Source organism: Nyctereutes procyonoides, unplaced genomic scaffold (genome assembly GCF_905146905.1).
Source record: "Nyctereutes procyonoides isolate TBG_1078 unplaced genomic scaffold, NYPRO_anot_genome, whole genome shotgun sequence".
NCBI classification, from domain to species: Eukaryota; Metazoa; Chordata; class Mammalia; order Carnivora; family Canidae; genus Nyctereutes; species Nyctereutes procyonoides.
In genome coordinates this window covers 7,176,619-7,200,805 of record NW_026575043.1, presented here as the reverse complement: position 1 = coordinate 7,200,805, position 24,187 = coordinate 7,176,619, and the positions used below count along the sequence as shown (strand labels likewise).

The following is a 24,187-nucleotide window of genomic DNA, read 5'->3' as shown; positions in this document are numbered from 1 at the left end:
CTCTTCCTCGGCGCCTCCCCCTCTTCACACGCACACTTAGATCAGATCTCTCTCCCAGTAAAACAACAACTTCAAATCCTTTATCTTCATGGAGTACATATTTTAGTAGAAAGAGATACCAAGAACTAATGAAAACGTCTAAGCGGGTAATGGAATTGCTGTGGTAAACAAGGCAGGGAAGGGGAATGGCAGGCAAGCATGTGTGTATACACGGTGAGGTGGGAGTTGCTTAGAAAGATTTCACGTGATGTTTGAACAAAGTTCTGAAGGCATCCCAGGCAAGACTGAGACCTGGGGATGAGTGTGTACTGGTCAGTATGAACTAGCAAAGAAGCCCATCCATGTGTTGTCGAGTGGAAGGAGAGGGGGAATGATAGGAAAGAGGGTCAGAGAGGTGACAGGAGGCTGATTACATATGTCCTTGCAGATCTTTGCAGCGATTTTGGGTTTTTACTCCGAGAATGGAATACGATTCTCAGGTTTTGGTTTGAAGCTTGGGATGAAGTTAAGTTTTAAAGGAATCCCTGGCTCCTGGGCTGAAATGTCCTTTGGGAATTAAGGGTAGAAGCAGGGAGACTGACAATGGCAATGATCTATGCAGGAGTTGATGTCTTGGTTACTGTAAATTATGCTGCAATAAACATAGGGTGCATATATCTTTTTGAATTAGTGTTTTCGTTTTCCCTGTGTAAGTACCCAATAGTGGATTTGTTAGATCATGTGATGTTTCTATTTTTTATTTTTTGAGGAACCTCCATACTCATTTCCATGGTAGCTGCACCAATTTACATTCCTACCAACACCACACAAGAGTTCCTTTTTCTTCACATCCTCTCCAGTAACTTGTTCATTTTTGTCTTCTTGATTTTAGGCATTCTAGCAGGTGTGAGGTGGTAGTTCATTGCGGTTTCATTTTGCACTTCCCTGATGATGAATGATATTGAGCATCATTTCATGTGTCTGTTGGCCATCTGTTGTTTTCAGAAAAGTGTCTATCCAGGTCTTCTACTCATGTTTTAATTGAATTTTTTTTTTTTTTTTTTTTTTTGGTGTTGAGATGTATGAGTTTTTTTATATGTTTTGTATGTTACCCCTTATTGGATATATCATTTTGCAAATATCCTCCCCATTCATTAGGTTGCCTTTTTGTTTTGGTGATGATTTCTTTTGCTGTGCAAAAGCTTTTTATTTGATACAGTTCCAGTAGTTAGTTTTTTTGTTTCTCTCGCCTTAGGAGATGCATCTACAAACATACTGTCTTCCAAAACTGAACCGTGTCTTCTGTGTACAATGTCAGCTTAACTTCTTCTTTACCAATATGGATGCCACTTACGTTCTTCTCTAGTCCGACTCATGTAGCTAGGACTTCCAGTACTATTTTGAATAAAAGTGGCAAGAATGGACATCCATGTCTTGTTCCTAACGTTAGAGGGAAAATTTTCACTTCCCGTTGGCTGTGGGTTTAATCCTTCATATGTGGTCTTTTTTTTTTTTTAAACTTTATTTTTCTTTTAAGATTTTTATTTATTTATTTATTCATAGATACACACAGAGAGAGAGAGAGAGAGAGAGAGAGGCAGAGACACAGGCAGAGGGAGAAGCAGGCTCCACGCAGGGAGCCCGACGTGGGTCTCGATCCCGGGCCTCCAGGATCACACCCCAGGCTGCAGGCCGCACTAAAACCACTGTGCCACAGGGGCTGCCCCATATATGGTCTTTATTATGTTTAGGTATGTTCCCTCTAATTCCATTTTGTTGAGAGTTTTTATCATGAATGGATGTTGAATCTTGTCAAATACCTTTTTCTGTATCTATTGAGTTGATCATATGATTTTTATCCTTTGTTATGTTGATGTGGTTCATGACGTGGTTTGATTTGTGAGTATTGAACCATCCTGGCATCCTAGGAATAAACCCATCTGATTGAAGTGAATGATCTTTTTAATATACTGTTTTATGAGGTTTGCTAATTTTTCTTTTTTTTTTTTTTTAAGGTTTTATATTTTCATGAGAGACACAGAGAGAGAGGCAGAGACACAGGCAGAGGGAGAAGCGGGCTCCATGCAGGGAGCCCGATGTGGGACTTGAACTTGGGAATCCGGGATCACACCCTGAGCCAAAGGCAAGCGCTCAACCGCTGAGCCACTCAGGTGTCCCAGGTTTGCTAATATGTTGTGGAGAATTTGGCATCTATGTTCATCAAAGATAATGTCCTTTTTTTGTGGTGTCTTTGGTTTTGGTATCAGGGTAGCCTCATGAAATGTATTTGGAAGCTTTCCTTTTCTGTTTTTTGGAATAGTTGGAGGAGAGTAGTTATTAATTGTTCTTAAGTGTCTTGTAGAGTTCGCTCATGAACCCAGCTGGCCTTGTACTTTTATTTTTTGGTAGTGTTTTGATTATCAATTCAGTTTTATTACTCGTAATTGGTCTATTCAGGTTACCTACTTCTTCTTGGTTCAGTGTGGAAGATTGTATGTTTCTAGGAATTTATTTCTTTCAGGTTGTTCATTTTGTTAGCATGTAGTTTTTCATAGTATTCTCTTATAACCCTTTGTATTTCTGTGGCGTCAGTTGTTACATCTCTCTAGTTTCTCATTTTATTTATTTGGGCCCTTTTGCCTTTTTTCAATTTTGTTTATTTTTTCCAAGAACTACCTCTTGGTTTCATTGGTCTTTTTTTTTTTTTATGTTATTTTAGTCTCTATGTCTTTTATTTCTCCTCTGATCTTTGCTATCTCTTTTTTTCTCATTTTGGGCTTTGTTCTTTTTTTTTTAGTTCATATAGGGATAAAGCTAGATTGAGTTTTCTGTTGCTGGAGGTAGGCCTGTATTGCTATATACTTCCCTTTTAGAACCGTTTTTGCTGTGTCCCATAGAATTTGGACTGTTTTTTCATTTTCATTTGTCTTCATGTAGTTTTTAAATTTCTTTTTTTTTTTTAAAGATTTCCTTATTTGAAAGAGAGAGAGAGAGAGAGAGAGAGAGAGAGAACACACGTACAAGAAGAGGGGAGGAGCAGAGGGAGAAACATACTCTCCATCAAGGAGGGAGCCCAGTGTGGGGCTCGCCAGGACCCTGAGCTCATGACCTGAGCCAAAGGCAGATGCTTAACTGACTAAGCCACCCAGGTGCCCCTAAACAACATGTTCTTTAGTCTCCATGTGTGTGTTTTTTTTCCAGTTTTTTTCTTTTGATTTATTTCTAGTTTTTTTACCATTGTAATTGGAAAAGATGCATGATATCATTTCAGTCTTCTTAAACTTATTGAGACTTGTCTTTTTGGGCCTAATATGTTATCTATTCTGGAGAATGTTCCATGTGCACTTGGAAAGAAAGTGTGTATTCTGTGATTTTGGATGGAATATTATATATCTGTTTTGTCCATCTGGTCCATTGTGTCATTCAGATACATTGTTTCCTTGTTGATTTTCTGTCTAGATGATATATCAATTGATGTAAGTGAGGTGTTAAGGTCTCCTACTATTGTATTACCATTAATTTTTCTCTTTGTATCTACTAATAATTGCTTTATCTGTTTAGGTGCTTTGGTGTTGGGTGCACAGATACTTAACAATCATTTTATCCTCTTGTTAGATTGATCCCTTTGTTGTTATGTAACGTCCTTTGTTTTTTATTATAGTTGTTGTTTTGTCTATTTTGTCTGATATAAGTATTGCTATCCTAGCTTTTTTTTTTATTTTTTTTTCTTTTGGCTTCTGTATGCATGGCAAATGTTTTCCATCCCTTTACTTTCAGTCTGTGTGTGTCTTTAGATTTGCCGTGAGTCTCTTATAGGCAGCATATAGATGGGTCTTTTTTTTTTTTTTAAGATTTTATTTATCTGTTAGAGGGCAAATGCAAGCAAGCAGGGGGAGGAACAGAGGGAGAGGGACAAGCAGAATCTGCACTGAGCATGGACCCTGACCTGGGGCCCGATCACAGGACCCTGAGATGGTAACTTAAGCTGAAACCAAAAGTTGGGTGCTCAATAAACTGAGCCACCCACGTGCCCAGATGCTCTCTCTTTCTTTTAATACATTCTCGGGGCACCTCAGTGGCTCAGTTGATTAACTGTTTGACTCTTGGTTTCAGCTTTGATCTTAGGGTCCTGGGACTAAGCCCCACATTTAGGCTCCCTGCTCAGTATGAAGTCTGCTTCTCCCTCTCCCTCTGCTGCTCCCCCTGCTTGTGCTCTCTTGCTGTCTGTCAAATAAATAAAATGTTAAAAAAGAATACATTCTCTCTGTCTTTTGATTGGAACATTTAGACCATTTATATTTAAAGTAATTATTGATAAGTGTGTACTTACTGCCATTCAAAGAATTTGTTTTCTGGTTGTTTTTGTAGTTCTTTGTTCCTTTCTTCTCTTGCTCTCTTTCTTTGAGAGATTGATGTGTATCTGTAGTATTTTGTTTGGCCTTCTTTCTCTTTATTTTTTGTGTGTCTGTTATAGGTTAGGTGTGTGGTTACCCGGAAGTTCATATATAACATGCTAAGTAAGAGCAGTTCATACTAATTTGATGGTCATTTAAGTTTTAACACATTCTAAAAAAAAAACAAAGGAAAAAATCTTTTTCCTTTTTCCCTTTTTCTTTTTACTTCCTGCTCCACATTTTGTGTATATGTTGTGATATTTTACATCTTTTTCTTATGTCTAAGTACGACCATTTCTTTTCCACTTAAAAAAGTTCCTGTAACATTTTTTGTGAGACTGGCTTAGTGGGGATAAACTCCTTTATCTTTTGTTTGTCTGGGAAACTCTATTTCTCCTTTGAATCTGAATGATAATCTTGCTGTGTAGAATATTATTGATTGTGAGCTTTTTCCTTTCAGCACTTTAAGTATATCATGCCCCACTCTTCTGGCCTGCAAAATTTCTGCTGAAAAAAGAGACTCCTCTAATATGAATGGTTATTCACTTGATGTTATCCAAGAGATCTCTTAATCTTTCATCATTTTATAAGAATTTTTTTCTCTCTTTTGTTCAGCTTGTGTACCCAAGATTGCTGCTATGTTTTTCAGATCCTCTAACCTATTGTTGATTCCATCGGTGTGTTTTTTATTTGGTAGTATGCTCAGCTCAGATTGGCTCTTTAAAATATTTTCTATCTCTTCACTAAAGGTCTCAGCAAGTTCTTCCACTCTTTTTTTTTCCAGCCCAGTGAGTACCTTTATGATCTTTTAAATTGTTTTTCAGGCATATTTTTTAAGTCTGTTGCAGTTAATTATTTTATTGACTTTTTTCTTGTTTTTTTCTTTTGGAGCATATTCCTCTGTCTCCCCATTTTGCTTGACTTCTGTGTTTGTGTGGATTAGGCAAAAGGGTTAGTTCTCCAGAAGCTGAAAGAGTAGTCTTGTGTATGGTGACCTCTATGCAGACTGTGTGTGCTTTCTGACTTGCTGTCTGGCTGGAGCCGTGGTGTATGTGCCTAGTTACTCTTTCAAACCATGGCTTTTTATAGAAAGGATAAGGCAAAAAATTTTAAAAAGAAAAAAAAAAAGGAGAAAAAAAGGGAGAAGAAAAAGAAAAAAGAGAACAAGAAAGAAAACAAAACCAAAAAGAAAAAAATAGAAGGAAAATAAGCCAAATTTTATAAAGTTAAATAGTCAAAATTAAAACACACACAAAACATGAACCTGCAGCTTGTTTTCTTTGCCCTGGCACCACAGGGCAGCTGGGAGGCTTGTGGAACTGGGTTCCCTGAGGTCACAAGCTCCCTGTGACGACTGGACTTGCCAATTATGGCATTGGGACCCTCCAGTTAGGGTGTTGGAATCCACTTCTTATGGCAACCAATCTCTTCTGCCAGCCTTGGCTTTTGAGGTGGAGAGGGAGAGACTATTCCTGCAGTTCCTTGGGCCTTTTCAGTCATGGCTTTTTTTCCTGTGTCCTAGTGTGTCTGGGGCTGATGTGAGTCTGTGGATCCTGTGCTTCCTGAAATCACAGTGTCATTGGGGAGATTGGACTTGCCTACTGTGGCATCTGGACCCTGTTCTGATCTGGGCTGTAAAGGTGAGGGGAGAGCATCAACTTTGTAGTCCCCAGTGCCTCTGACCTAGAGGCCTTTCCTGCAGCTCCTCTGCTGCTTGGCAGAGTTTTAGTGTTGTCTCTTTTATATGCTGCTAGTTGCTTTTTTTTTTTTCTAATATTTTATTTATTTGAGAGAGGGCACAAGTGAGAGCGATAGAGCATGAGCAGGAGAGGGGCAGAGGGAAAGGGAGAAACACATTCCCTGCTTAGCAGGGAACCCTACGTGGGTTCGATCCCAGGATCCTGGGATCATGATCTGAGCTGAAGGCAGACAGTTAATCAACTGAGGGACCCAGGTGCCCTTGCTAGTTGCTTCTTTAAACTGTGTTTTTTTTTTTTTTTTCTTTTTTAATTGTACCCAAGGACAGAGGGATCTGTTCCTGGTCCTTTAGTACTGTCCCTTCCCCGTGTAACTCACAGTGTTGGGGGTGGGGGTTCCCTGTTACCATGACTCTGTCTTTCCTGCTGTTCTCCTGCCATTCTGTGTTTAGTTGTTCAGTAGTTGCTCAGCCTGCAGTTCTTCAGGAGGATTTGTTCTATTAATAGGTGTAATTTGGTGTGTTCTGTGGAGGAGGTAAGTTCAGAGTCTTCCTACATCACCATCTTGATTTGGAACTTGCAGGAGTTTCTCTTGTTTTTTTTTTTTTTTAAAGTTTTTATTTAAATTCCATTTAATTAACATACAGTGTAATATAAGATTCAGGGGTACAATTTAGTGACTCAAAACTTTCATAAAACATCTGGTGCTTATCACCATAAGTGCTCTACTTCATCCCCCATCACCTCTTTAACCCATTCCCCCAACACCCCTCTGGTAGCCATCAGATTTTTCTCTAGAGTTAAGAGTCTGTTTCTTAGTTTGTCTCTTTATCTCTTTTTTCCCCCTTTGCTTGTTTGTTTTGTTTCTTAAATCCCACATATGAGTGAGAACTCGTATGGTATTTGTCTTTCTGAGGCTGACTTATTTCACTTAGTATAATACACTCTAGTTGTATCCACATTGTTGCAAATGGACAAGGAGTTTTTCTTCAAGGGAAATACCATCGGGAAAGTAAGGGGAGGAAGTGGGGTCAAGATACGGTTTTTGTTTTTTCAGTGGGAGAAATAACAGCATGTTTATATCTAGATAGTAATGATTTGGTAGAGAGACAGTGATGATACAGGAAGAGGAATCATTGCTGGGACTCTGTGCTTGAGTAAATCAGAGTAGGATTGTTCTTGGGTGGGGGGTAGGGTGGACTATTCATTCACAGGAACAGATTGGTGGGGAGAGTACATGGGCAGAGAACCATTTCCCTGTAAAAGAAGGAAGTTATCCATCTGTGCAGAATGTGGGAGGGGATCTGAGGGTCTACTTCATTCAGGCCTTCTGTTTTTGGTACCATCTTTAGCCTCATTAAGATCTGTGAGAAATTAATTTTCAGAAGATTCCTAAGATAAATGAGTTTTAGGTTCTTTACTGCAGTTTTTCAGTCTTTGCTCTACTAATGAATACTGGGTATCTCTGTGGAGGCAGAGTTTCCTAAATATATTTGACCACAAACCATTTTTTTCACTGATCATTTAATATTTCAAATAAATAGAACCAATTTTGGAAAGACTAACCTACTTCATTTCCCCTTCTCTAATTTGCTGAGTTGGCCAGGGCTCTTGTTTGCAAGAGCAGAAAACCCAATTTAAACTAATTTAAGCCAGAAAGGGAACTTACTGGCTCACATGACTGGGCAGAGCAGGGCTTTGATCCAGGTGCTCAAATAATGTCAGTATGGGTCTTTCTCTCTCCAGCTTATATTAAGCTTAATTCCTTATGTAGCTTCTGTCCTATGGCAGGCAACACGGCCTCCAGCATCATCAGTTTGACATCCTTCCCACTTAGCCACTTCAGTGAAAGGGGAAGCCATCTTTCATCTTTCTGTTAGCTCTGCCGTAGAAGTCCTCTTGATGATTTTCATTGTCTGGGCTTGTCATGTCCACCCCTGAACCAATTGTTGTGGCCAGGAGGATAGGTTAGGTTACTTTAAAGGCTTTGGTCATGTGTCCCACTCCTTTTTCTAGGGAAGGAGGAGGCCTGTGATTGGCAGCCCCACCACGACTGTGTGGTGTTCGTATTAACTACGTTATTAGATTACATTATTTCTCATTTTTTACTGTTACTCCCAATGTAAAAGGAGCTGAGCTTTGAACACAGGTTTGTCTGATTTACGAGGCATAATTTGTCATAGTTGTAAAGAGTGCATTACAGTAAAGGTCACAAAATGATCCTGGCTAGAAGCTGCTCTGTTAATTGAAAGTTGTTGATGAAACGATTGGGGTCTGGCAAATGAAGAGAGGGAACATTTGTTAGGCTGAGACCAACAGAGAGTATTAAGATCTCTAATACTGGTGTGGGCAACCCAGATGAGGAATAGTGGTCATTCATTCATTGTACCTACGTTAGGTAGGCAGTCAGGTGCTGCACAGCAAATGGGCTTAGGTTCATTTGGCATGGTTGTACTTCTTTGGGTAAGTCAGCTTCTCTGTTTCAGATGGCTCTTTATTATTTTTTATTTTTTTAAAGATTTTATTCAGTTGACAGAGAAAGAGTGCACAAACAGGGAGAGCAGCAGGCAGAGGGAGAGGGAGAGCCCGATGTGGGGCCACTTAACTGACTGAGCCACTTAGGCGCCCCTCAGATGGCTCCTTAAAGTGAGGATAGTAACACCACCAAACTCAAGGAGTTGCGAATGGTTAATGAATGACCTTGTGAAGCACTTGCTTCATTCATGTCTGAACATAGTAGTAGTATTTTCAGTAAGTGTACTAAAATATATTCCTTTTTCTTTCCAGATAGTTTTTTCTTAATTTTCACATAACTGTAGATTCACTTACAGTAATAAAAATTATGTAGAGATGCTGTAAGTTTTATCCAGTTTTCCCTGATGGTAACATCTTACAAAACTGTAAAATAGTATCACAGCCAGGATACTGACATTGATAGGATGTAGAACTACATTTCCATCACTCCAAGGATCTCTTATGTTGCCTTCTTATAGTCACATTCACTAATATCCTGCCCATCCTCTGCTTAGTCCCTGGTAACCTCTGTTGTGTTTCCCATTTCTGTTATTTTTTAACTTCAGCCTCAAGTATGTTATATAAATGTAACCAGAGTATGCAACCTTTTGGGCTTGGCTCTGTTTATGTAGCATAATTCTCTGGAGAGTCATCCAGGTTGTTGTACCTATCAATGGAAAACTTTATTGCTGAGCAGTATTCTGTGGTATGGATGTACTAGAGTTTGTTTAACCATTCCACCCACTGAAGGGCATCTGGGTTTGACTATTATAAAGAAAGGTGTTACAAACATTTGTGTTTAGGCTTTTGTGGAAATATATGTCTTTATTTCTCTTGGATAAACCCTCAGAAATATAATTGCCAGGTTACATGGTAGTTACGTGATGAGTTTTTTAAGAAAGTGCCAAACTGTTTTCCAGAGTGGTTATGCTATTTGATGTTCCCATTAAGATTGTGTGAGTGGTCAGTTTCTATACATCCTTGTCAGCTTTTAGTGTTGTCATTTTTTTTCTTTTAGTCATTCTGATAGGTGTGTAGTGACACCTTATTGTGGCTTAAGTTTATATTTCTCTGATGGGAGTAATGTTGACTGTCTTCAAATTTGCTTATTTGCCTTCTGTATATCCTCTTAGGTGAAATGTCTTTGTGTCTTTTGTCCATTTTCTAATTGGATTTTTTTTTTTTTTGCTATTGTGATTTTATTTTTTTAAGATTTTATTTTTAAGTAGTCTCTGCACCCAACATGAGGCTGAAACTCACAACCCTGAGATCAAGAGATGCATGCTCCACCAACTAAGCCAGCTAGGTACCACTTTACTATTGTGTTTTGAATTCTAGATACCAGTCCTTTGTCAGATAGATGGTTTTTAAAAATTTTCTTCCACTTGGTAGCTTGACTTTTTATGCTCTCAAAAGGGTCTTTTGCAGATTTTGGTGTTGTCTGGATTTATTAATTTTTTGTTTTTTGTGGACTGTGCTTTTGATGTCAGGTTTAAGAGTTTTTTGCCTAGCTCTAGGTCTAAGATTTTCTCTTATGATTGTTCCTAAAAGTTTATAGTGTTTGTTATATTTTGCGTTTAAGTTCATGATACATTTTGAGTTAATTTTTGTATAAGATATGAAACTTAGATTGAGGTTCATTTTTTGGTCTATAAATGTCCCATTGCTTCAGTAATAGGTTATCTTTCATTGAATTGCTTTTGTACTTCTGTGAAAAATCACTTGGTCATATTTGTGTGGGTCTATTTCCAGGTTCTCTGTTCTAGTGATTCATACTTCTCTTCTTCTACCAATACCACACAGTCTTGATTACTGTTGCTGTATAATAAGTCTTAAAATTGAGCAGCCCAATTCTTCCCACTATTCCTTTTTCACAATTGTTTCAGATTTATTTTTTTACCTTTCCGTTATAAATTTTAGAATAATCTTATCTATGCTTACAAAACATCTTGCTGGGATTTTGATAGGAATTTAATTTTGTATATCAGTTTGGTCTTGACTGGGATGGGGCTGGAGGTTCATTATTGATTGGTTGGTTGATTTGGAAGTCCAGGGTTCGTACTTAGCCTTCTCTAATTCTACCCTGGTGCAGTGTGTTGGGGTGCCTCATTACAGATTCAACAGAAGTCAGGTGATGGGACTATACTTTTGTGTTTTGTGGGTTTTGTTTTGTTTTATGGGGTAGAATTGTTATTGTCTAAAAGTTTTCTGTTTCACTAGACTACCTCTTTTCTTGTTCTTTGCAAAGAGAACAGGCTTTTGTGGGGGGCTTTTATTTATTTTTATTTTTTAATTTTTTAAAGATTTTATTTATTTGAGAAAGAGAAAGTGAAGCGAGAATGCACGAGCGAGGGGTGGGCAGGGGCAGAGGTAGAAGGAGAAACACATTCCCTGCTGCACAGGGAGCCCAATGATTCCAGGATCATGACCTGAGCTAAAGGCAGATGCTTAATGTACTGAGCCATCCAGGTGCCCCTAGTCTCTAATCTTTGAAGTGATTTGTACTCTTGTTTGCTAATAAGCATTTCAAAAGTTGAGTGAGTTAGACCAGAACAGAGAAAGGCTGCCAGTCACTGTGAACAGTTAGTCCAAGATGGACGGTCTGGATTGTAGTGCTGTCTGATGGTCTTTAGCAGAGGGTGCATGCTTTTATAGCAGCAGCTTGTGGATTCTTCCAAAAGGTTGATTTGATTTTTCTCAGTCGCTTAACTGACTGAGCCACCAGGCACCCCTGTGGGTGGCTTTTATTGTCTGCATCTATTGGTTTGCTGGCTTCTTCAGCTTCAAGTCTGGGATATAGGAGGCAAAAGAAACACCAAGCAACTCACCATTGTTTTGTTCCTTGGGTTCCAAAGTCCCTAGCCAGTTTACCTTCTTCTCTCAGCCTTCCAAAGTCTTCTGATGTTTATTTTTTATATAATGTCCATTGTTTTAGTTGTATTTAGTGGGGGATAAGGAAAAGTATGTCTCTTCTATCCTCCTGGAAGCTGTATCCACATTTTCTTTTTTTAATTTTGAACATTGTGAACATTCAGGAAAGTAGAATAGAGTAAGTAACAGCAATATACCTGTTTCTTAGATTTAAGACTTGTAAATGTTTTCCTATATGTCTTACTCTATTTTTATTGTTCTAAAATAAATTACAGACATAATGATATTTATTCTCCAAATATTTAATACGTATCTCTAGAAAGATTTCTAAAAATAGTAAATAAAAAGTAAAATCACGTACACAATGTCAGAAATAAGATTTTTAAACATAAGACTACTTTACATCTAATGATTTATAGTAATATCCTAGTATACTCTCACACCCACTTCATATTCTCATGTCCCTAGTTGCCTGCAAAATATCTCACAGCTGGTTGGACAAAGTAGGATATAACCAAGAACTTGAATTACATTTAGTTGTTATGCTTTTAAGTCTAAGCATGAATAGTCCCCTTCCTGTTTTTTTCTCCATGATAGTGATCTGTTGAGGGACTAGATCCAGTTGAACCTTAGGATGGGATGTCCCATTATCAGTAGGATTTATCTGATTGTTTCCTTGCATTCCTTTATCTTTTGCATTTTCTGTAAACCTGAGGTTAACTCTAAAGGCTCTATTAGACTGAAGATCAGCCAAGAATGTTTTGTAGGTGATGCTACATGAAACAGATTTCTGATGTGCTTCTATCATTTATAACTTTCCTATAGAGAAGATGCCTTCTGCATCCTGTGACACACTATTGGACGACATAGAAGATATTGTGTCACAGGGAGATTTAAAGCCACAAGATAGGCATTCCGCACGAAAGCACATTGTTCCAAAGGCACGAAAACGAAATACCCAAAAGTATTTGCAAGAGGAAAACAGTCCACCAAGCGATAGGTAAGCTCTTGAAATTATGTTTAGTATCCTACCCGGGAAGAAACTGGTACTCCCTTATGTCATATAGGTAATGTCTCTTTCTGAAAATTGTTTGAACTTTTGAGAGCAGATATGTAGATTTATTTGAATTGTTTTAAATTTAACATAGTAATTGCTTAAAAAAATAAAAAGATGTCAGATGGCATGTTTCTTGAGGACAGGGGCATGAGCACTATTGAGCACAAATGTGGGAATCCCCCACCCCATGTCCACTGCCTCAGGATCTTCTTGATGATATTACTGTAGCTGGTATATAGTGTTGTGTTACTTCCAAATTGAAAGCTTTACTTGAATATGTAATTCTTATGAGACACTGTTGGTTTGGGTATTTCATTTTTCTTAACAAATTTACAAATGCCTATGGATAAGCTAAAGGCATTGGGCAGAAATAAATTCATGTGCTATTTATTCTATTAGGTCTGTAGTTGAGTGAAATTCTAATATAACTTAGCCGGAAAAGATTATGCAGTTGTTTGTCTAAACAAATATGCCTACATTTGTTTAGATAGGAAAGTGTTGAAAGTTTTAATACACTTCATTATTTTGTTTGGAACAGTAAGTTTTTAAAATCTGCAAACTTAAACTTTTCTTATATTTTAATGCCTGAAATTTATCAAATTTGTTTTGAATATGTCTTTAAGGTAATTACTATTTAATTTTAAATTATTATGACAAAGTTGAAAGCCCTTTCCTTTCTTCCTAAAAATATTATATTTTTATAACTCTATTTTTGTGTATGGAATAAAAACTTTTAATTATGATGCTATAGGGTGATAGTTTTTCTGTTTTGATTCGGCTATTTATATCTATAAGTTATAAAATAAAGATTGTAACTAATATGTAGGAGTCAGCAGGTGGATGTACTTTCTGTTGCTAGAACCATTTTCTTTGCTATTGTTTGTATTTATCTTTCTAGGAGTTTAACTTTGTGATAGAACTTCAGTAGTACTGAATTTAAGATACAGTTTGGAGAAAAAGGGAGATCTTGTTATGTAGAGAGTCTTCAATTAGAATTCTGTGGTTATTTTATCTTGATTGTAGGCTTGGTTTAACACTTGATTGTGGATTAAGTTGGTGCATTTCATGAATAGATTGTGAATGGATTGCTGTGTGCTTTTGAATAATATGCCCGGAAATCATATTGTGTTTTTTGGTTCTGAAAATCCTCTGATGAGACTTATTATTTTTTTTTAATTGATTGTTTAATAGCACCATTCCAGGCATACAGAAAATTTGGATGCGAACATGGGGTTGTTCTCATAATAATTCAGATGGAGAATATATGGCTGGACAACTAGCTGCTTATGGATATGAAATTACAGGTAATGAGAACTGTAATGTATTTTATTGATTAAATATTTCAGAGCTAAGTTTTTTAGTTAGATATTTTAGCTTCAGCAGTTAAAGCATATTTTAACAAAACTTAATGATTTTAAGGCAAAACAAAATGATAGCTATTATACACTGTCTAGATAATTACAGATATTTTAGAAATACTTCAAAAAACTATTTTGAAATGAATTTAGACTTACAGAAAAGTGGTAAAATTACAGTTTATGTGTCTGTTACCCACCTTCCCCTAATATTAACATGTAACGTAATTATACTGTAATTATAAACTGGGCAGTTACCATTAGAGCACTGCTTTTACCTCAACTGCAGATCTTATTTGAGTTTTGCTCTTTTCCCATTTATGTCCTTTTGTTCCAGGATCTGATCTAGGCTCTCACTTTATATTTATTTGTAATGTCTTCTTAGTCTACTTCAGTCTGTGACAGTTTCTCAATTTTTTCTTGTCCTTTGTGTTGTGAACTTCTGAGGAAAACCGAGTTATTAGTTATATTGTAGAATGTCCCTCAACTTGGGTTTGTTGGATGTGATTAGAATAAGGTTCTGTATGCAGTCTTGGCAAGAAGGGTACTTTGAGTTCTTCCCAATACATCAGATTGGGGGCCGGGGGCGGAGGAGTTCATAATGAGTCAGGACCAGTGGACCGTGTCTGCCAGACTTCTCCACAGGAAAGTTACTGTTTTTTCTCATTGCGATTAGTAAATATCCTGTTTCTCCTCAGCCTTTTCTCTACTATTTTTAGTGTCTGAGAATTTTAGTATCTGTCCATGCAACTAGTTTGCAACAGTCATTACAGTTTGTTGAATGATTATCATTTTCTTCTTCCACAGTTATTAATTGGAATTCTGTAAAGAAAGACTATCCTTTCTCCCCTGTTTCCTTTATATGTATCAGTATGAACTTCCATGTTGATTTTTCAGTTCTTTGGGCTACAGTCCAACACTATCATTGTTAATTTGCTGCTCCCGTTGTTCCAGCTTTCGCCTTAGGAACTTATATTAAAAAAATTAGGACCTTGTTCAGGCTGGCACCTGTGTCTTCTCAACATGCACCCATTCTTTCTGAGCACTTCCTGATTTTCTGACACCACACGATGTCCTAGTCTCATATCTTCCCATCCCCAGCTTTGGAGGCAACCACTTTTCCAGGGAGTCCTGATCACTTTCATAAGAAGAATGGTGTTTAGAACCAGATGAGAGCTGTGGACATTCGGTGTGTTTATTGCCACTGTGAAGTGTCCCTGCTTCTGGGTTCTCTCAGTGGACCACACTAGCAAATAGGTATATATAGTACATGGCATGTATATGTATCTGTGTTACTGTATTTATTAGCACGTGTGTTAAATGGGGCCTGAATTTGTGACAAGCACTAACCCAGTGCTTCATGTATGTTAGCATGCTTGATTTCTGGAGGAAGATGAGGAAATAACGGCATCCCTACTTTATGAATGAGAATGGAAGGATTGTGTGCTGTCCTGCCTTAAATCACCCAGACAGTGTGGAGTCTCCATCTCATTAAAACACTGCTGTTGACTACTGTTCTGTACCTCACAGTTGCCTCTGCCTGTGTGATCGGCAGAGTCCTAGCCTCCATATGGCCTGTGAGAATTTGGAAGGATTGGAAACTCACTTCTTCCTTCAGCAGCTAAATGGTCCTAATGTCTTAACTTGTGTTTTTGATAACTTATTCTTTAGACAGTAAAGTCACCCTTAAAAATTTTCTTAGATAAAAGTGTCAAAATGTGCTTTTAGAATTATTTATCTCAAAAAGGAATTTTTTTGTATTCATTAGTAATTTTTAGTGTAAATTAGTGTGAGTTTGTCTTAATACCTTCTGATGGTGCAGTTTGAGTGTTAAGACAATAGCCTATAAGATATTTCCTAAAATATTAAAAAAATGAGCTTGATTTTTTTTCCCTAGGTGGTATTAAATATCTAATACATTTTAATTTAAATTTTAGCCCATTAGCAGTTTGTATTTGGTCTTATGACAATACTTTTCTAAATAATAAAAGTAGAACAATAGTCCTGATGTATTTATACAGAGTTTTGTTATGTATACGCAGTTCTGGCTTCTTATTTGGGAATAGTAAAGAGAGAGAATTAAGGAAGCAATCACTTGAGTATGAAATTTATTTTTCCTATTACTGTGGTATATCATTTTTATATAGTTGCATTACCTATATATATTTCTATTAATGTTATGTACTGTGGAATGCCCCCATTTTAGAAATTTATAGACTGTGTCTAATTCTAGGCTGACTGGCATACAGCAGACTGTGGTGGAGTCACTTTCCTCACCAGTCAGGCTCTGTAGGCCCAGGAAGTATGAACAATAGTAGCTTTTGTAGGACACTTAAATATATTTTATATTTCGATTTTATACTTAGATTAAATATATGAGATGAGTAATTTCTGGGTTATCTGTACCAGTAGTCTTTCATTATTGTGGAGTGGTAGGATTTTATAAAAATTATTATTGTTAAGTAATTTAAAATGTTTTATTAATCAAGTGTTTTATTAATCAAATGTTTTATTAATCAATTAATATTAAAAATTTGTTTTAACTTTATACTTGATTACTTGATGTCAAATAGGTATAAATATAGATTATGTAAAATATGCACAGATTATTGAAAAAAGTACACAAGAAATTAAAAATTAGCTTTCACTTCCCAATAATAGATAGTTTTACTATTTGGGGACAAAAGAGAGATTATATTGGTATATACTTGAAATTGCTTTTAACTTTGGGAATCTGGGGGGAATCCCTGGGTGGCTCAGCAGTTTGGCGTCTGCTTTTGGCCTAGGGCATGATCCTGGAGTCCCGGGATCGAGTCCCGCGTCAGGCTCCCGGCATGGAGCCTGCTTCTCCCTCTGCCTGTGTCTCTGTCTCCGTCTCTCTCTTTCTCCATCATGAATAAATAAATAAAAATCTTTAACTTTGGGAATCTGGGAACATAATTATCACATAGTGAAATCTCATAGAGGCTTAACTCTGAGCAGTTAATTCTTGTCCAGTGCTACTTTCAAACCCTTCCTATTTTGAGGGAAAAGATGCTTCATAAGTTATAAAATAGTGCTCGCTAGTTTCTCATTTCAAAGAATGAGACCTACCAAGGCAAAATGATGGAATTCCCTAAAACTCAGAACAATTAATTGTATCATGTATACATAGATGCATGGAAAACAGTGAAAGTGTCCCTATAGGTACCATGGCTTGCTTGCTTATTTATTCATTCATTCATTCATTCATTCATTCGAGACAGAGAGGCAGAGACATAGGCAGAGGGAGAAGCAGGCTCCCTGTGGGGAACCTGATATGGTACTTGATCCCAGGACCCCAGGATCACAACCTGAGCTGAAGGCAGACGCTCATCCAGTGAGCCACCCAGGTGCCCTGGTACCATGACTTTTTAAAGAAACATGATTTGAATGCATACATTATAAGGGTGTTGTTTCTTCAAATAAGCAATTTTTATAGACTGAACTTTTTCTCTCCCCGATTATGCTGCCTTTGGGTATTGTTCTTGGATTATTTCTTTGGAGATGCTGGGGAAGTATTTTCAGTGTCCTCTACTGGTGGCAGATCTTCATATTTTCAGAGTACATGTAATGTTAGACTAATCATAGGTCATTTGAAGCCAATAAATTAAGTATGTGGTTTAATGTTGAACAAGGCAGTTTTAGATAAGAGTAAGCTGTTTTTTAATCTTAATAGATTCTGAAAACTGCTGTAGAAGAGTTTCAAAAAATATTTATAGCTGTGATTCTTATTGTTTTTGGGTCTTTTCAGAATCTCACAACTCCTATAATTTCATCAAAGAATTCGTAACTATTGCTTATTCCAGTAGTGGAATAAGTCTCCCAAGGTTACTGCTTTAGGGATAGCTCTCACTTAGAAATATGTTAGGGATATTTTGTTTACTTTATCATATTTATTTGTATTTTTTTTTGTTTTTATTGAAGTTCGATTTGGCAACGTAAAGTATAACACTCAGTGCTCATCCCATCAAGTGCCTTCCTCAGTGCCCGTCACCCAGTTACCCCAACCCCCTACCTACCTCCCCTTCCACACCCTTTGTTTCCCAGAGTTAGGAGTCTCTCATGGTTTGTCTCCCTCTCTAATTTTTCTCATTTTCCCTCCTTTCCCTTATAGTTTCTTTCACTATTTCTTATATTCCCTGTATGAGTGAAATCATATGATGATTTTCCTTCTCTGATTGACTTCCTCTCAGCATAATACCCTCCAGTTCCATCCACATCAAAGCAAATGGTGGGTATTCATCCTTTCTAATGGCTGAGTAATATTCCATTGTATATATAGACCACATCTTCTTTATCCATTCAACTGTCAAAGGACATCATGGTTCTTTCCACAGTTTGGCTACTGTGGACATTGCTGCTATAAACATTGGGGTGTAGGTGTCCCAGCATTTCACTACATCTGTATCTTTGGGGTAAATCCCCAGTAGTGCAATTGCTGGGTCGTAGGGTAGCTCTGTTTTTAACTCTTTGAGGAACCATGTGTGTGTCATTTTTGGTGAAATTTCTGTTCGTGTCTTCTGTCCATTTCATGACTGGATTGTTTGGGTGTTGATTTTAATAAGTTCTTTATAGATCTTGGATACTAGCCCTTTATCTGATATGTTATTTACAAGTATCTTCTGCCATTCTGTAGGTTGTCTTTTAGTTTTGTTGACTGTATCCTTTGCTGTGCAAAAGCTTCTTATCTTGATGAAGTCCCAATAGTTCATTTTTGCTTTGGTTTCCCTTGCCTTCAAAGATGTATCTTGCAAGAAGTTGTTGTGGCCAAGTTCAAAAAGGGTGTTGCCTGTGTTCTCCTCTAGGATTTTGGTGGATTCTTGTCTCACATTTAGATCTTTCATCTATTTTGAGTTTATCTTTGTGTCTGGTGTAAGAGAATGGTCTAGTTTCATTCTTCTGCACGTGGCTGTCCAATTTTCCCAATTCCATTATTGAAGAGACCATCCTTTATCCAGTGGATATTCTTTCCTGCTTTGTCAAATATTAGTTGACCATAGAGTTGAGGGCCCATTTCTGGGTTCTCTGTTCTGTTCCATTGATCTATGTGTCTGTTTTTATGCCAGTACCATACTGTCTTGATGATCATAGCTTTGTAATACAGCTTGAAATCTGCCATTGTGATGCCCCTGGCATTGATTTTCTTTTTTAATATTCCTCTGGCTATTTGGGGTCTTTTCTGATTCCAAACAAATCTTAAGATGATTTGTTCCAACTCTGTGAAGAACATCCATGGTATTTTGGTAGGGATTGGGTTGAATGTATAAATTGTCCTGTGTAGCATAGACATTTTCACAATATTTATTCTTCCAATCTATGAACATGGAATGTTTTTCCATCTCTTTGTGTCTTCCTCAATTTCTTTCAGAAGTGTTCTATAGTTTTTAGGGTATAGATCCTTTACCTCTTTGGTTAGGTTTATTCTTTAGGTATCTTATGGTTTTGGGTGCAATTGTAAATGGGATTGATTCCTTAATTTCTCTTTCTTTAGTTTCGTTGTTAGTGTACAGAAATGCCACTAATTTCTGGGCATTGATTTTGTATCCTGCCACATTGCTGAATTGCTGTATGAGTTCTAGCAACCTTGGGATGGAGTCTTTTGGGTTTTCTGTATACGGTATCATGTCATCTGTGAAGATTTGAATGCATTTTATTTCTTTTCGCTGCCTGATTGCTGAGGCTAGGACTTCTAGTACAATGTTGAATAACAGCGGTGAGAGTGGACATCCTTGTCATGTTCCTGATCTTAGGAGAAAGGCTCTCAGGTTTTCCCCATTGAGAATGATATTTGCTGTGGGCTTTCATAGATTGCTTTTAAGATATTGAGGAATGTTCCCTCGATCCCTACACTCTGAAGAGTTTTGATCAGGAATGGATGCTGTATTTTGTCAAATGCTTTCTCTGCATCTATTTTTCTTTAAAGATTTTTTTATTTATTCATGAGAGACGTAGTGAGAGGCAGAGACATAGGCAGAGGGAGAAGCAGGCTCCTTACAGAGAGGCCAATGTGGTACTTGATCTCGGAACCCCAGGATCACGACCTGAGACAAAGACAGATGCTCAACCGCTGGGCCACTCAGGCAGCCCTCTCTGCATCTGCTGAGAGGATCATATGGTTCTTTTTTTTTTTTTTTTAAAGATTTATCTATCTATCTATCTATCTATCTATCTATCTATCTATCTATCTATCTATTTATGAGAGAGAGAGAGAGGGGGGGGGCAGAGAGGCAGAGACACAGGAGGAGGGAGAAGCAGGCTCCATGCCGGGAGCCCGATGCGGGAATTGATCCCGGGACTCCAGGATCGCGCCCTGGGCCAAAGGCAGGCGCCAAACCGCTAAGCCACCCAGGGATCCCCAGGATCATATGGTTCTTGTTCTTTTTCTTGTTGATGTGTTCTATCATGTTGATTGTTTTACGAGTGTTGAACCACCCTTGCATCCCTGGGATCAATCCCACTTGGTCATGGTGAATAATCTTCTTTTATTTTTTTTTAAACCCCTTTTTTTTTTGAATATTTATTTATTCATGAGAGACACACAAAGGGAGAGGCAGAGACATAGGCAGAGAGAGAAGTAGGCTCCATGCAGGGAGCCCGATGTGGACTCAATCCTGGGACTCCAGGATTACACTCTGGACCGAAGGCAGGCGCTAAACCGCTGAGCCACCCAGGGATCCCCCTGTATCAGTTCTTTATACGATTGGGTACTAACCCTTTATTGGATCTGTCATTTGCAAATATCTTCTTCTATTCTGTAGGTTGCCTTTCAGTTTTGTTGATTGTTTCCTTTGCTGTGCAGAAGCCTTTATTTTGATATAGTCCCAATAGATTATTTTTGCTTTTTTCCCCCTTGCCTCAGGAGACCTATCTAGAAAAATATTGCTATGACTAATGTCAGAGAAATTACTGCCTGTGTTCTCTTCAAGGATTTTTATGGTTTCAGGTTTCGTATTTAGGTCTTCAATTCATTTTGAATTTATTTTTGTGTATGGCATAATAGAGTTGCCCAGTTTCATTCTTTTGCACGTTGCTGTTCAATTTTCCCAACACCATTTGTTGAAGAGACTGCTTTTCCCATGGATATTTGTTCTTCCTTTGTTGAAAATTAATTGTGTAATTATGGGTTTCTTTTTGGGTTTCCTGTTCTATTCCATTGATTTATGTCTGTATATTTATTCCAGTACCATACTCTTTTTCTTTTTTTTTTATTTTTTTATTTTAAGATTTTATTTATTTATTAGAGCGAGTGCATGAGCTGGAGAGGAGCAGAGGGTGAGGTCAAGCAGACTCTATGCTGAGTGTGGAGCACATTGCAGGGCTTGATCCCATTACCCTGAGATCATGACCTGAGCTGAAACCAAGAGTCAGATGCTTAACTGACTTAGCCACCCAGCGGCCCCAGTACCATACTGTTTTAATTACTACTGCTTTGTAATATAACTTGAAATCTGGAATTGTCATACTTCCAGTTTTATATTTCTTTTTCAAGATTGCATTGGCTATTCAGGGTCTTTTGTGGTTTCATACAAATTATAGGGTTGGTTGTTCTAGTTCTGTGAGAAATGTTATTGATATTTTGTTAGAGATTGCATTAAACTTGTAGATTGCTTTGGGTAGTAGAGACATTTTAACAATATTTGTTCTTCCAACTCATGAACATGAAATGTCTTTCTATTTCTTTGCATTGTCTTCAATTTCTTTCATTACTGTTTTATAGTTTTTAGAGTATAGGTCTTTCACTTCTTTGATTAAGTTTGTTCCTAGATATATTATTGTCTTTCTTGTGATTGTAAGTGGATTTTTTCTTAATTTCACTTTTTGCTGTTTCATTATTAGTGTAAAGGAATACAACAGATTTCTGTACATTGGTCTTGTACAGAATTCTTTTATTAATTCTAGTAGTTTTTTGTTGGAGTCTTTGGGTTTTCTATATTTAGTATCATGTCATCTGTAGAGAGTGAGAGTTTTATATCTTCCTTACCAATTTGGATGATTTTTATTTCTTTTTGTTGTCTCATTGCTCTGGCTAGGACTTCCAGTACTGTGTTGAATAAAAGTGGTGAGCATGCATGTTCTTGTCTTGTTCCTAACCTTAGGGAAAAGGCTCTCAGTTTTTCACCATTGAGTGTGATGGCTGTGGGTTTGTCATATATGGACTTTATTATGTGGAGGTATGTTCCCTCTAGACCTGCTTTGCAGAGGGTTTTTTTAAATCATGAATGGATGTCGTACTTTGACGAATGCTTTTTCTTTTTCCTTTTTTTTAAAATATTTTATTTATTCATGAGAAACACAGAGAGAGAGAGGCAGAGACACAGGCAGAGGGAGAAGCAGGCTCCATGCAGAGAGTCCGATGTGGGACTCAATCCCGGGACTCCAGGATCAACGAATGCTTTTTCTGCATCTATTGAAATGATCATGCAGTTTTTATCTTTTTTGGATGTGACTTATGTTACTGATTGTTGATTGTTTTGTGAATATTGAACTACCCTTGCATTCTGGTAACAAATCCCACTGGGTTGTAGTCTATAATTTTTTTAGATGTATTGTTGGATTTGGTTTGCTAATGTATTATTGAGGATTTTTGCATCTATCAGAATATAAAATTTTATGTTTGAATTAAGAAAATTAATCTTGGGGCACCTGGGTGTAGCTCATTTGAGTGTCTGCCTTTGGCTCAGGTTGTGTCCTGGGATCGAGTCCCACATCGGGCTCTTTGCAGGGAGCCTACTTCTCTCTCTGCCTTTGTCTCTACCTCTCTCACTGTGTCTCTAATGAATAAATAAAATAAAATCTTAAAAAAAATAAAATCTTAAAAAAATTAATCTCCCTGTAGAAACAACTTCTAGTTTATATAGTCTAGGAGATAATACTGTAATTGAATGTCCAAAGTGGAAGCATATTTCCTGGACCTGGTCATGTAACTTTTTTTTTTCTGGTCATGTAACTTGAAATACCTTTAAATTTTAAGACAGATTAATGGGATATATTAGATTGATACACACAGATGTTTCTGTAAAGAATACTTTCGAGGATCACACTCATAGGTCAGTAGAATATTAAGGACATTAAAGCCACCTTTTTGCGTTTGAACTTGGAGTTTTTGGAAATCACACTTGTACATAATTAAAGTATGAATGTACATAAAGTTTCTTGAGAGGAAAAAATCACTTTGCCTGCTTTTTCATCTGTTTTCTTTAAGAACTGGTTGTCATTATCTTTCACATTAATATGTTGAGCTTACCTATGTAATAAAATATATTAAGATGCATACACCAATTCTATGGGAAGCCGAGAAAGCAGTGGACCTCCACCTTCTTAAAAATGGAACTAAATTAAAAAATGTATATTTTGCCTTTTTTAGATGACACAGTACTTTGTGCTAGCAAATCCTAAGTGAAATCAGAGTTTTTGTATACATCTCCAAGCAACTGAATTGAATTAGTTGAAAATTAAGCGAAAATGTATGTGTTAGGCATTTCACCTAAGTTATTGCAAAGATCAAGTGAAGTAACTTTGACAGGAGATTACTGCATATTTTAAAACTAGAAGATTGAGACTGGGAGAAGGGAGACAGGTGATCTACATGCCTTCTTCACCCAGCTACTGTTTGCTGAAGTGGACATTGACACACAGCCATCTGTCAGCACAACCTCTGTCTGCTCTTTGCATTATACTGTGTAGTCTCTCAAACTTCCTTTATTATTATTTTTTTTCAAACTTGCTTTAAAGGCAGGTCAGTATGGAAATCTTGTATTGGGTAGGTTTTATTTTTTTAATTTTTATTATTTTATTTTTTGTAAAGATTTTATTTATTCATGAGAGACAAAGAGAGGCAGAGACACAGGTAGAGGGAGAAGCAGGCTCGGCAAGGGGAGCCCAATGTGGGACTTGATTCCTAAACCTTGGGATTGCATCCTGAGTTGAAGGCAGATGCCTTCTTCTGGTGGAACATAATTATGACATCTTCTTTCTTTTTAGCTTTGATCAGCAATAGTTACCTCCGTCCATTTGGGGTTTACCATGTGCTGGGCCTCATGCCAAGGGCCTTCTCCGTATTCCTTCATTTAATCTTCACAGTAATATGTTAACAATGGCACTGTTTCCATTAAACATTTTTAAAATTTTAGTTGACACACCTATTACATTAGGTTCAGATGTACAACATTGTGATTTGGTAGCTCTGTATGCTGTTCTCACTACAAGTGTAGCTCCCATTTGTCACCATACAACACTCTTACAGGACCATTAACTGTGTTCCTATGCTGTAACTTTTACTTCTGAGACTTACTCATTCTC

At 37.3% G+C, this 24,187-nt stretch overlaps 1 protein-coding gene across 5 annotated transcripts in view; it reads left to right on the top strand.

The window, feature by feature from the left end:
• CDKAL1 (CDK5 regulatory subunit associated protein 1 like 1) overlaps positions 1–24,187 on the top strand; it is a 636,452-nt gene that overhangs the window by 5,809 nt on the left and 606,456 nt on the right. For 4 of the 5 annotated variants that reach the window (XM_055322912.1, XM_055322911.1, XM_055322910.1 and 1 more), the window contains 2 exons: positions 12,281–12,455; positions 13,704–13,816. In XM_055322912.1, coding sequence (XP_055178887.1) covers positions 12,286–12,455; positions 13,704–13,816 — 283 coding nt within the window. In that variant the 5' untranslated portion in view covers positions 12,281–12,285. Of the gene's footprint in view, positions 1–5,895; positions 6,014–12,280; positions 12,456–13,703; positions 13,817–24,187 lie in introns of all 5 variants that reach the window. The other variant, XM_055322913.1, reaches the window with a different exon arrangement.